The sequence below is a fragment of the Clinocottus analis genome, unplaced genomic scaffold, assembly GCF_023055335.1.
Source record: "Clinocottus analis isolate CAN_PGR_092001 unplaced genomic scaffold, fCliAna1.0.p SCAF_9, whole genome shotgun sequence".
Taxonomy (NCBI): Eukaryota; Metazoa; Chordata; class Actinopteri; order Perciformes; family Cottidae; genus Clinocottus; species Clinocottus analis.
Window position 1 is genome coordinate 6,102,312 of NW_027176251.1, and position 14,410 is coordinate 6,116,721.

Sequence of the window (14,410 nt, forward strand, 5' to 3'; positions counted from 1 at the left end):
GGATGAGGGAATACAGGACTGCGTGTGTTAAAGGTATTTGCAGATGACGTCAGCTGGGTCAGACACACTTGATCAGCGCTGTAGATGATCCTTTTCCACTCTGCTAAATAAACTGTATCGCACTGTTTACTTCAGTCCGTTCCCATTGGCTACAAACCAAATCTTCATATCTCACTTCCCATCAACACACTGGAGGCTGCACGGAGTGTGTGTGTGTGTGTCTCTGTGTGTGTTACGACATTGAATGGTGTATTAGTCATGTCTCTCCAGCTGCACTCATCTGTTTAGGACTTTGTCCCGTACTGCATACATCTACCATAAGTATTTATCTTACACTGTGGAGTCAGCTCTTGCTACTTAGTGTGGGATTGTTTGGCCTCCAAGGTGCCAGCCCTGTTATGTATGAACTGCAAAGTGTTGTGGCATTTGGTTAGGAACTGAAAGCTTAACTTTTAAAGCCGTTACAAACCCCAGAAGGGATTAATTTTAGTGGTAATGTTTCCCCTTACAAGCTCATCCCTGAATAATGCTACCTCTAGTTTTGTAAGCGCTGCACGTGCAGGTGTTGTTTTACTTGAATATTCCCTTTTTTTCAGGCCTCATCCCCAATCTGCTTATCCCATCCTCCCCTCTTCCTGTCCCACTGCCTCTCTCTTTCTCTCTCACTGTTGGAGTTTGTTTAGACGGAGAGATAGTGGGGAAGTATATTCAGACAACATATATTCCACTGTCTGAACACTAAGCTCAGAGAGGAAGAGAGAGACAGTGGAAGAGACAGAGAGGCCCGAGATCGAAGCGAAGAGAGGAACAGTGAAGCAGAATGACGTAGCTAGAGACAAATGAATGATAGAGGAGCACAAATAGAGAGGAAAGTTAAAGATGATTAGGAGTTGGAGAGCACTCCAGCTTCAGAGCAGGATAAAGAGGAGATGGAGAATGAGGGAGATGAGCAGGAAGCATGCGGAGAGAGAGGCAGAGAGTACATGAGTGGCCACACGTCTGCCTCCAGTCTAATCTCTCAAAGATAACTGTGACAGACAGAAAGAGAGAACAAGGGTGGAGAGAGAGATGGTGGGAACACCGCCTCCCTCTCTCATCCTTCCTTTCTTTCTAAATGTGTACTGTAGATCTGTCTCGCTACAATTACAGCAGCAGCAAGACAATGGCTGCAAATAAGCCGATGGAGTTTAAGAAAGTTTGGCTCATGAAGATGTAACTCGTGCTTTCATGCCAATTATTTCACAATATGCCGCCACCAAGAACTTTAATGTTAAAAGAAAATTAGATTGTAAAAAAAATGCTTATTTTTTCGTCCCACATTTTAATATCCAGTACATATCCCTTTTCTGATAAAATACCACATGACAACAGCAAGCTGTTCAAGGTCGGAGTAATAATACAAATACATATTGTTTTGGTCTCAAGTTGTTTAAATCAGAGACAATTAGACGACACCGCTTCATTCCTCTTCTTTCTCTTACTGGCACCAGATATTTTCCACCTAATGCTGATGACATATTGTATTTGTATAAAGCACTTATTTTTATAATATGGAATATTCTCTCTCACTACATTTTTTAGAAACATTTTACAGGACAACAAAGCAAACTCAGTCCATGTTTACCCATTGTGAGGGACCAGTGCTACATTTTCAGAGTATGATCAAAAGCCAAATAATTGCTGGACCGAGTCATGTACCAAAACTTCATACATTTGTAAAAAGATAAACATCCAGAGTCAAATGCTTCAAGTGTATTACTTCCTGACCACTTCCAGCCACTTAGTAAGATATAAATACACTCCTTAATGTTCACAGACGAGGATGTTTAACTGGCAAAGGAACAAACCTGTCGATGGTGTCTCGGTCGAACTTAAGTGTTTTTTGTCGAGACGTCCCTGATGAGGTGTATTTCTGGGCCACTTTTTTGTCATTAAGATAATACTTGGTTCACTCTGCCCTCCCACAGGTTAGGGTTAAGGTTACAAGCTTCCTTAGCACCTAATCCTTCGATTAGTTAAAAAGGAAAACAACAAAACAATGAAGTAGCATTTTAATAGTCCAGATTTCCTAATCCTTCTCTTCTGTCTGGAGGTTTGCTATGTTCCTGTATTACTTGTTGTGTTTTGCTCCTATTATGCCTGTTGAAGAGGTTGTTGCATTTCAGCGAGTCAAGGAACGAGCATATGGAGTTACGTTCAGTTCACTACATACCAGGTAGACACTTCTGTATTCTCTCTGGGACACACAAGGTGAAAGCTGCTATTTGACCTTTCGTCCCTGGTCCAGTATCTCATATGAGCATCTTGACTTTGAAGGGGCTTCGGGTTACTTGCTGATGATGGCTCATTGAAGTGGGAGTGGAGCTCTTATATGGGGAAACAATGTTAAGCGGTACGATATGTAAATAAAGTGGCATTGATGTGATACCAGAACAACACTTTGATTTTAAAAATATTTCACCAGAGAAGGACTTTTGGAGAAAAAAACCTACTTTCCAAATTACTTCAAGGACAGAATGGTATAACTGTACATTAGTTATACCACAAGGTGTCATGCTGTTCATATTTATTTATTTATATTATATTTGGAAGTATGACGCCACAGTTAAAGGGCACAAATTCAGACGCACACAGCGTGTCCTTTGACCCCTGACCACCTGGGGAAACTCCTTCCACCTGCAACTAAATGTCTGACCCCTTACTCATGCTCTAAACCCATGTTTATAGCTCTATTGCACACACACAAACACAGCTCTATACACACACACATACACACACACACACACACACACACACACACACACACACACACACACACACACACACACACCAGCTCTGCCCAAGGCCTTTAACCCCTGTAAGACCCCCGATCTCTGGCGTCAAAGAGCATGCTGCGGTTCAGCCGCTCACTGGCCATTCCTTTCTTTATCTTTTTCTAAAGGAATAGTTCAACATTTTGGGAAGTATGCTATCCCCCTTTCCTATCAGAAGATAATGTCATGTCTGTCTCAAAAGAAGGATGCACCAAAGTATCAAAATAACTGCAGCAGAATCACAGCACGTTTTTGGTCACACATTATTCTATCTTGTCAAAACTACTCCTAGATTACCCACAATGCAACTCAACCGTTCATTCTGAGATTTCGAAGACCTCCAGATTCTTTTCTTTCTCAAACTTGTACTCTTAAGCCCCTTCTGATGCTGACTCAAGTGACATCACTTGAGGCGGTTCATCACATGTCACACAGCTCTCTCATGAGGTAGAAATGACTTTGTACAACTTGTTTTAACATCTGCAGCAGTGGTTAGCTTATTATAGAGCCTGGCTCTGTCCAAAGTTCAATCATGCCCCTACCAACGCTTCTGACGTTCACTTTCACACAATGCGTAGCTTGTTAGTGAAATCGTTACATAAACAAATATGTTATATTTTTTCTCTGTTTTGTGGTTTCAGAGGGACTCACATGGTGTAACTATATAGACTGATCAGATGGATATCTTCTCATTTCATGCTCAGAAAGAAATGTTGAACTGTTTCCACCCCTGAAACACACACTTGCTCTTCTACTCGCAACAAGTTTCGCTTCGCCCCGCCCCTGTTCCCTTGTATTCTCCACTCGTGCCACTTCTCTCAGTACTGAAGAACTTCAATTTCCTCTTTTACCTTGAAGCTGTCTTCTCTTTCTCGTATTCTTCCCATCTGTTCTATGTTTCCTTCTGTATCTATACCTGCTGTGTTTGCCCGTTGGGTCCCTCTCGTAAATCAAACCTTCCTCAGTCTTATGTTTACACCTCTCCTCTGGGTATGGAGCTCCCGGGATGGTGCAGCAGTGACTGCATTCACAAGTGAGCATCGGGGGGGGAATAGCTAATCCCTCCAGTGCTGTCTGGCAGTCGGGAAAGCCACATGGAAAGGCAGTCATCGCTCAGCTGGGTCTTCTCAGCGCGAGGCAGATGCAGAAAGAAGCTTCACCTCCTGCTGCAGATGATCTCACTCATATAAAGCAATAAATGGTGTAATGATTATCCTTTCCTCTGTCCCGGTGTTGCAGTTGGTGCGGACAAACAGTGCGAGCTGACCTGCAGACCTTCGGGCTATCGTTTCTATGTCCGCCAGGCCGAGCGTGTCCGAGACGGGACCCCCTGCTTTAACATCAGCGCCAACGATGTGTGTGTAGAGGGGCGATGTCTGGTGAGTGCATTTATATGTGCATGTGTGGGAGACTTGAGCTTCAGGTGTCTGGACCCAAGTCCATCTTGTCTAGCCGGAGTTGACAAAATCCAGACACTCTCAGGCTGATTCAAGCCTGGCATTCAGATTCAGAGTTCCTCCAATCTTTTTTTTGCTACCCTGCTGTGGGCCTCTGTTCTCTGTGTCTTTCTCTCTTTTTCTCATTTGCACTCCATGATTTTGCCTTTATTCGACACTTCTGTTTTTGGCTTGAATCCGGCCTGCAATAGTTACCAATTACATAAACACTGGCGATGGATGTGAAATTTCAACCACACTGGAATAGCTTTTCTCTGTCCCCTCCCCCCCCGCCCCTCCTCCCACATCTCTTTTGTTCCCCTACCCCACTTTTTTCCCCACATTGTCCGACCCATCACTCACATCTTTTCACCTTCCCCTCCTGCCAGACCGAGGGTTGCGATGGGGTACTGGGCTCCGGCTCTGTGATTGACAAGTGTGGAGTGTGTGGTGGGCGGGAGAACTCCTGTCGAAAGGTGACGGGAAGTTTCCAAAATGTCACGGTTCCCCTTGGTTACCACAAGATCCTGGACATCCCGCCAGGAGCTACATTCATTAACATCACAGAAAGGCGAGCCAGCCCTAATTACCTGGGTAAGAGCTAATAGACACAAACTAAATCATGCACACACGCACACACAGTTTAAGGTTTCATACATGAAACCGGTTGCAGCTCAAGTGAGATGGTGGCGAGGGAATTGTGCTGATTTGGTAATGAGATTTGGCTCAGGAGCATGTGTGTGCTGGCTCGGACCAAATCTGTAAATGTGTTGGCCTCACAGGCTCCAAGCAGATAAAGCTTGTATTGTTAGAGCCCATAAGGAACCAGTGAAGTGTGTATGTGTGAGTGTTCGTCCTCCTGTCTGATAATGAGACAGCACTCCAAAGTCTGTTTGTCTGTCTGAGAGAGTGTTTGGGTTTATGGGGTTTCCTAGGAGTTCTCCACTATGTAGACTAAACAAGATCAAAATAAGAAACCAAAACTTCACTCATATGACGCTTCATTCCTCCTGTCTGCCCTTCTAACAATCCACCCCCTTTGTCTCCAGCCATGAGGAGTGGCACAGGGGCTTCGGTGGTGAACGGGCGGTGGGCCGTGGATCCTCCTGGGGAGTACCAGGCAGGAGGCACTACCTTCACCTACACCCGACCCAGAGCACAGGCGGAGGCAGAGGAGGAGAAAGGCGAGTCCCTCGGGGCTCCAGGGCCAACCACCACACAGCTACAGCTATATGTAAGAGCAGTGTTTACCTTAACTCTGAAAGCAAACACGGGCCAGGGCATGGCAAAATTGAGTTAATGATAAGAATCACACACATGCACATAGACAAATGTGTGTACACAGAGTATTTAACATCTCTATAACATTGCCATCAGCCTGAGGCTGTGCTCTCCTGCTCTGTGTCAAGATCCTCCAGATAGGCTGAGTTATTTTAGCATTATGGTGGGATAAAGACCGCTATACCGAAGATTAGCCAGAGCCACATCAGGTCCATCCGGGGCTTAATAATAACAATTCCAACCTCAGGCTAAGATCTTATTAAAGAAGAGAACTCATCTGCAGCTTTGCATCCAAAAGTCACAGGGCAAGAGGGGGTAACAATAGCAAGCACCAAAGCCACTGAAACACCTGCATTTGAAGGCTTTATTTAGATTTTGAAAAAAAGATAAAAAGGTCTATAACCGCCTCATCGGCACTGTGAGGATGTTTTGCTCATTACATGCTGGAAAAAAAATTGTGAGATGGATAAAAAGAAATAGAAAGACGAGCCAGCTTTATGTAGAGCCTTACATCTGGTGGAACAAATTTAGGTTTGGCCACAGAAAAAAACAACAATGAAAAAGACCAAAACACAAGTGTTTATTGGTTGTTCTCATGTTGCTTTTTTCTGTTTAGCACAAATTACACCCCAAGCTACACCCATTGTTTGCTCAAAATTTCCAGGTCACGTTCTTCTTTGCAAATTACTTTAACCAGAGACTTTGTGTGTCTTAAAGCAACTAAATCTACCCACCAGCTCCTCTGAAGCTTAGTCAACACATCACAAGTTGTTTATTTAATCTGTACAAAAGACAAATTCCAGTTTATAGTTATTGAGAAATGTCACTCTTGACGAGAGTTCAGCATTGACAGATCGAGCAACTGCGACGACATCTTCGGCAAAAAATAGCAGATCCAAATGTTGTCGCCGCGTGTCTCCACCCGATTATGTTTAGATGACCTTGGATATGTTAAGTGGTCTGCGGGGTTTCATAATAAGAGGGTAGGGAGATAGGGACAAGCATACCCCCTGCTGAGGCCTCTTTGAGCTTGACACTGCTTCCCTGCCAGAGCCCGAGTGGCTCGTCTTGACCTTCCAGAGCATTTCTTGATGTGGATCTGTAAAGCTCTTTTTCCCGGGTGTTTCTTGTCATTGGCTAGTTTTTACCTCTAACTTTGTCTGCTCTCTCACCCTGTTTTTGCTCTCAAGATCATTTTCCACAAGGAGAACCCGGGCATCAACTATGAGTTTTATGTCCCCGTGGAGAAAAAGGAAGTAGAGAGGGAGCGGCTGTCGGAGAACGAGAGGGAGGCGCCCAGAGAGAGGCCGAGGGAGCGAGAGCCGGGCAGGGCACCCCTTCGCAGTACGTCTCTCGCTCTTCTACTTTCTGGTTTTGTCTTCTTCTGTTTGGCTCACTTTTTGACAGCCATGCTTTCTGCACATTTGAAACCAAAGCACGGACACACTGGATTCTCCATCGTCGCGATCAGCACATCGTTGAGTCTTGCCAGTTGCAGAACGCTAAATCAAACATCTCCAGATTCATCCTTTCCAAATTATTGAAGGAAGCACTACTGTGAGCCATGAGAGTGATAGACGTGTTTATGGATTGGGATGGGTGTGGTTGTGATCCAAGTGGGAGGGTTTATTGTGTAAGTGTGTTTGTGTGTTTGTGCGTGACCTACATGGGAGGGTATGTGTCCCTGTGTCACGAGACCCTGGCCTCATCATGACATCATGTCTGACTCACTGCCTTCCTCCGATTCTTGAGATTTCAACATTTGTTTTGCCTCCTTCTTTACTCTTAATCGCTCTTCTCTCTATGAATGTCACCTCCAGTTCACCTCTCTCCTCCTATGCCTTTCCGTTCTAATTTATCTTAATGTCAATCTCTTTTTTTTCTTCTCTCCTAGGTCCTCTCACCGTGTCTATAGCAGACCCTCCTCCTGCTCCTCCTCCCCTTTCGGTGCCTTCTTTCCCCTCCTTCTCCTCCACCTCTGTGTTTTCTCCCCCGTCCTCGGACCGATTGACACCTGAGAGGTCACGTCCTCGAGGCTCCGCACCCAATAGGAATGCTCGCATCCCCCCTCGCACCGACCTGCCACCGGACACTCAGTCGCCATTTGTATGGAGGAGAGGAGGACTCACAGAATGCTCTGCTTCCTGTGGCAAAGGTCAAAGTTCACACATGTCTGTGACAATCTAATTTAGGTTTGATTTAATAAATGAATTACTCCAAGCTTAAAATGACTTACTCACGTTGGATTGAGTGATGTCTCCCCCATGTGGTTGGTAGGTGTAAGTACAAGGACACGGATGTATTTCTCACTCTGCATCTATCCGTCTTCCTCTCGCTGTAGGTTCGCAGAACAGAGTCATTCTGTGTATAAACCGACTTACAGACGAGGAAATCCCGGAGAGGAAGTGTGACTCCGCGGCCAAGCCGGTTCCTGAGGAGGAGCCTTGTAACACACATCCCTGCCCACCATTGTGAGAAAACACAACGATACCTTGAAGAGATGCATCATTTTTATTACTTTATATTCAGCTCTGCAGGAAGAGAGATACATGTCTCCAAGCTGATAATTCACTGCATGAAAACCACACTGCAAAAGATCCTTTACTAAGTCATTTTTTCAGGGTATGTTGAGTGGTTATTTTTTAAGAAAAGAATATCTGCCAGTGAGGTGTGAATATTTTACTTATTTCCTTCCAATGCAAATTACCTTGTTTTTCATTTTAAATTTTTTTCATTTAAACAAAATATATCTAATTATCACTTTTCTTTATTCAAATGCAGCAACTCTGTTTGTGTCCTTTCTACAGTAAACAGGTTTATAACGTCACTGCACTGGCAAGCTTATATAATGTTAAATTAAAAAAAGAAAAAACTTGATAGGATGGGCATTTTCTTTGCTGTGCAAAATATATAGATATATTTAAAAGCATGGATAAAGTGATATGTGATGAATGCATCTATTCTTGACACAGAGTCACAGAGACTTAGATCTGATAGAAGTAGTGTGTATCTGAAGCCACGTGAGCATGTGTTGTTTTCCTGTGATATTCAGCTTTAACATGTGCCTCTCTCTCCATCACTCCCTCACTGTTTCTCTCAGCTGGGAGGCCAGTTCATGGTCAGAGTGCAGTGTGTCCTGTGGCCCCGGGGTGCAGCAGAGGCAGCTCCAGTGCAGGCAGAGCTTTGGGAACCGCTCCACCATGGTCCACCCGCAGCGCTGTGCCACCCTCACCCCGCCAGAGTCCACACAGGCGTGTCAGCTCAGCCTCTGCTCACACTGGGAGGTCAGCTCCGACTGGAGTACGGTAGGTGAACTATACCAGTGTGCGACACAGAAAACTTTACTCAAGTTGAAAAAAAAATTACACTTGGTCCCAGGCTGAATAGAGTAAAATCTACTCTTGCCTCAGTTAATAATTCAGGGAACTTTTTACTTTATTCAGTGTTCATATTTCTCTCTCTTACTCTACATGATGATATCTTTACTGGAACTGAATCCAATTCTAGTAAATTCTATTTAGAATTATAGAATTCTAAATAGAATAATTCTTTATATTAATTATTACTCAATTTTATATATATATATATATATATATATATATATATATATATATATATATATATATATATATATATATATAATATATATATATAATTCTACAAAGAATTTAATCTAAATTCAATTATACAATTATACATATAATTCTATATAGAATTAGATTCAAATTATATATATATATAGATTCAATTTTATATATATATATATATATATATATATATATATATATATATATATATATATATATATATATATATATATATATATATATATATATAAAATTGAATCTAAATTCAATCAAACATATAATTCTATATAGAATTGGATTCAACTCCCTTGAGCTCTCTTCCGTCTCATAAACCTCATAAGTCATGATGTTTTATAGATTTTATTCTGTATATCTGCTCCTACTCTACTGGCTACGCCTAGTAATTGCGCTCCAAAATGATGAAATATTACTCCTTTAAAGAAAAATAACTCTGGAAAAATTACTCCCCCGTTTTTCCTACGTACTAGGAAATGTCTCTGCTGATGGGTTTCCAGTGAAAAGAGGCCCAGTAATGCATCTATGAAAACATAACTGAAACTTCTGAATCATTTCTCTCTTTACATTTATTTCCTGTGTTTGTTTGTCTGCTGCACAACTAACTAAAACCAACTGTCAATTTGTTATGTCTAGTATTTGATCCACTTTATATTTTAATCCAGAAAATGAGATATGTTTCATACCATTTGTTTCAACTGTTTGTAGTGATTTATGTTGTTCTCCTCCTCATTTGTCACAGTGCTCTGTGGACTGTGGAGTTGGGAGGAGGACGAGGAGTGTGGACTGCCTCAGCGATCAGGGCAGCGTGGTGAACGAAAAAGAGTGCAACTCCAGAGCTCGCCCGCAAGGAAGTGAGGAGTGCAACATGGGCCCCTGTGTAACCAACTGGTACTTTACTGACTGGTCCAACACGGTGAGTAACACACAGACGCAGAAGCAGAAGGCAGAAACATCCACTGCACTTAACAGTAAGCCTCAACATGATCTTCCACTTTGTCCCTCAGTGTTCTGCGCAGTGTGGCCCTGGGGTGCAGAGGAGGGAGGTGGTGTGTCTGACTAGAGGAGGGGTCCGAGAGGGTGGAGGAGGAGGGGACTGTGTTGGGGATAAACCGGCAGAGATGAAGGCCTGCAACGGGGGTCCCTGCTTACCAACCAGCATGTGGTACAGCAGTCCCTGGACACAGGTATGATGGAGGAAGATTGAAGGACACACAGAGAAAAATAGTGTGAAAAAACACTTACATAGCTTCCCTTTTAAGTTTCTATTATGAAGACATTATTGTTTTGTATTGTGTGTTTTAGTTTCTACAATTCTAGACATTTTTATGGACCCGTAGTAACTTTAATTTGTCCTTTATTTAGTCTTCTGCGTCATCTTATATTTCATTAAATTCTTTGAGGGCTTTGTTTTTGGCGCGTATAGATTTTGTATGTTTGTTTTGGAGTAAAAGGGCCTTCATATTGCAGTGATAAATCCAATAAACACCGCTTCTGTATTCCTTTTCCTAGTGTAATGTCCCCTGTGGGAATGGGACTCAGCGGCGAGACATCATCTGTGTCCAGAAGATTGGGAATGATTTTACTGTCGCACCGGCCGATGAGTGCGCTCACCTGGAGAAACCAGCTCCGGTCCAGCAGTGTGAGATGGGAGAGTGTGAGGCACAGTGGTTCACAACAGAGTGGAGCGCGGTGAGGGCTCATGGGAGAGGGAAGGGGGTCTGAGAACACAATGCTGGAGAAAGAAATGACAGAACAGACAAAATCTACAAATCATTATTTATTCAAATTTATAACCCTTTTGTTTACGCTCTCTGTTTTCCTCAGTGCTCACGTTCTTGTGGAAAAGGCTTACAAATGAGGGAGGTACGGTGTCTGGAACCAGACAAAAAGCACCGCAACGAATGTGATTTGAGCACCAAACCTAAACAGGAGCAAATCTGCAACACAATACCATGCAGTCCACAAGTCGCAGGTGTGTGTGTGTGTATCTCTCTGTGTGTAACCACGATATGTCTACATATGGGTCTTTCTCTTTCTTGCCACCAACAACTTTCTCACGCTTCTCTTTTCACAGATGAAAACTGCCGGGACAGACGTCACAACTGTGTGGTGGTGGTTCAAGCCAGGATGTGCGTCTACACCTACTACAAGACCGCCTGCTGTGCCTCGTGTACCCAGAGTGCCCAGCGTGCCAAAAGGCACTGACCAGCCAATCGCACCGACAGCAGAGGTGTGTGAGAAGTCAAGGATTGGTTCAAAAGAGCTAATCCCCCTAAAAATAAAATGTCTGTATCTATGGAAAGCCCAGAGAAGACATACACCTTGTGGTGGCTGTGAGATAACATTTAGCTAATTCCTCCTGATTCTTCAGGTAAAACACTGTGAAAGCAGCCGGTTCCTTTTTCCAGTTCTCTGTATTCAATTAAGTTGTCTTTTAGAACCACATATTCCACTGAGAGCGCATCTGTTTACTGTCTGTACGTTAGCTTTAACACGTTCATAATGTGTCACTCAAGGCTGAGTGTGTGATTTCGTAGGCTGATAGATTATAATGGAGGATGACACTGCTGTGTTCCAACAGCAAATTTAGCATTTTTTTAATGATTCTTTTTAATCTACAGCAACTTCAAACAATGCAAACCACTAATTATGAAAAGAAACGTGCTGAACAAATAATTTCCATTTGTACGAGATACACTGTGTGCGGTGGTGTATGGAGGCGCTACTGGAATAGCGGTTCTGTACACTGCAGAACCCCAACTAAGCTAGAAGGATTGTATTAACAAATCGTATGTCTTTTTCTGTTTGCCAAAAATATGTTCTCAAGCGTCCTCTTATTGTTCAGTTCAGTATTTGGACAGATGAACCAAAGGAGTGGGGTGACCATTGCAGTTAGCGACCAAATATGTCAGAGCGGGAAAGGAGCGAGATTCTTCCCAAACGAGTAGGATCATTAGACGGTGAAGAAGCAGCACAGACTTCATGTCAGCCACAGATCTTTTAATGAGTGCTGTTGGAACTGAGTTCAAATCCACAGGTTTGAAGACTCAGAGCAGCAGTTGTGCTTTTACTGAACTCAACACAATGCGGCTCACTCAATCGACAAATACATTGTGTTGCTCGATACTTTTCTTCTTGTCAACAAATCCCACGAAGAGACCAAACCAACATCCGTTAGTCTGATGATTAAAAGCTTAAAAAACGGCTCATAAATATATTGTTTCCTTTGGTAAGGGTCAGTAATTTTCTGATACGTACATCTGAGATATTAGAAGGCAAGAGAACGGTTTACGTGTTGGGGCTGTAGATTAACACGTGTTTGAGAGTATTTAAGCCACCAGGATGGTAGATTGACTCAAAATAAGTGACAGTGCCCATGTCTCAATGAAGGAACATGTTATCCAGTGCACGTGTAGATTTGGATTTGTGAGATTTATTGACAATAAGAGCAAACTATTGAATATTGCCTTGAACCACAAACTTGGTGATGCACAAGTCTGAAGATGTAAAATGATTTACACATTTTGCATTTTAGTGACACCGCCATGACAATTGTGTGGACGTATAAAACATCTTCATGTCCGAGAAATGTTTTCACAAAAGCACCCAAGACAATAACTTCTGGACAGACAGAGGAAATAGAGTCTGCACGCCATGTTATGCTTCAATTAACATTTAATTGGAAGTGATAATTAATTAACTGTTCACAGGAGCATCGTCTCAAGTGAAGACTGTATTTCTTCCATCTTTTACATTTTAATGTGTGCTCTCTTTTCTCACCTCATCTTCATATCTTCTCTTTTTGCATCCGTTGTCACCTTCGTGGGAGGAGACGATGAATCTGTCCTATGAGAGTAGGTGAAGCCATAATTAGGGAACCTCGTGTTGACGAAGAAAGCTGTTTGTTTTTTTTAGAATTGTCTTTTAATAATTTAGATTACGCTACAGATCAAACGCTTTGACCTGGAAGTAAATATTGTTGCATTCTGAGGTGACAACCTCTGTAAGTGTGTGTAAGTTCTCTTCATGTCTTTTCTATTGACTGTTTTTACTTGGCTCGTTTTCTTTTCCTTCACCCCCCAAGAAGACACCCACACACACATTACAACCTGCCCACTCGAAGGGGAGGAGTTTTTATATTTGTCAGATATGTTTTAATGTCTATATTTTCTTGGAACATATTAAGCGCTTGTGTTTTATAGAGAAGTGTTGTTGTAGACTGCATTTAATCACATCTAACTGTCATATAACTATTTTGTATTTGACGAGCGAATCAGTGACTTTGTCGTACTTGTGAGTTTTGGATGTCTGCGTGCGTGTCTGTGTGTTCATATGTGTATGTGTGTGGTTGTGTGTTTTACGATCGTGGCTTTGAATGTGTCATTCTTTTCTCTAATTCCTTTTAGTGAAAAATACTTTTTATATAAAAACAAAAAAGATAGTAATTTATCTATTATCTAAAGAACATGTAATTTATTTTCTTGTTAAGAAGCTGTAGCAATTTGTTGTTGTTACCACCAGAGTATATAAGATTGTTATTGTTGATACACAGATGGGTTTTTTTTATCATGCAAAAACAAAAAAAGTGTGGAAAGATAATTATCTCAAAGCTTCATTTTCAATAAAAACAACACAGAAATTAAGTGGTGTGTCTTGTATACTTTTACCGTGATTCAGGATGTTATAGCCACTTTCCTCCAAACGATGGCACTGTTGAGTCTTGCACATAAATGAGCATGACCAGTAATCTCAGATTTAAGTGGCTGCCGGAGTAAATGTCTCTTCTTGGAGCCGAGCCTGCATGGAGTTGGCGAACAGGGTTTTTTTCTTCAGAATATTGAATGAGCTGAGTTTTCCCTGCAAGCTTGATGTGGTCGGTCATCCAAAAGATAGTTTTATTCGTTACTTTATTTAATTATCGAACGCAAAAGGTTCATGAGGTACATCACCAGGTGCAAATAGCATCATACAATCAGTTAGCTCTGTTACCAAAAGAGAAAACACACAGTGGATTTACAACATTTACTTTCAACACTTTAAGAAATTACATGAATAAATAAAAACCAACACTGAGCATTTTTTCATATTGGTGTCTGATACTAAATGAGTAAAAAAAAGTACATTTGCAGACTATTTTCAGCCCCCAGTGCATTAATGAAAACGCCTTCTTTGACAAGTTCAAAATGTCTTGATGCCTGAAGTGTAAATGTAGGACTGACTGGAAGTGTAAGAGTTCAGTAGTCAATGGTAAAAGAAAGTGAAAGTTGGACCTAAG

General features: G+C 42.1%; 1 protein-coding gene across 1 annotated transcript in view; it reads left to right on the plus strand.

Annotated features, from left to right (window-relative positions):
• Window positions 1-13,764, plus strand: part of adamtsl4 (ADAMTS-like 4) — a 32,204-nt gene extending 18,440 nt beyond the window's left edge. Inside the window, exons 6-17 of the mRNA XM_068570609.1 lie at window positions 4,053-4,192; window positions 4,639-4,843; window positions 5,299-5,483; window positions 6,721-6,874; window positions 7,425-7,685; window positions 7,872-8,001; window positions 8,631-8,835; window positions 9,875-10,048; window positions 10,140-10,319; window positions 10,645-10,824; window positions 10,960-11,107; window positions 11,210-13,764. Of these exons, the coding sequence (XP_068426710.1) occupies window positions 4,053-4,192; window positions 4,639-4,843; window positions 5,299-5,483; window positions 6,721-6,874; window positions 7,425-7,685; window positions 7,872-8,001; window positions 8,631-8,835; window positions 9,875-10,048; window positions 10,140-10,319; window positions 10,645-10,824; window positions 10,960-11,107; window positions 11,210-11,340 (2,093 nt within the window). The 3' untranslated portion in view covers window positions 11,341-13,764. The remainder of the gene's footprint in view (window positions 1-4,052; window positions 4,193-4,638; window positions 4,844-5,298; window positions 5,484-6,720; window positions 6,875-7,424; window positions 7,686-7,871; window positions 8,002-8,630; window positions 8,836-9,874; window positions 10,049-10,139; window positions 10,320-10,644; window positions 10,825-10,959; window positions 11,108-11,209) is intronic.
• The last annotated feature ends 646 nt before the right edge of the window (window positions 13,765-14,410 follow it).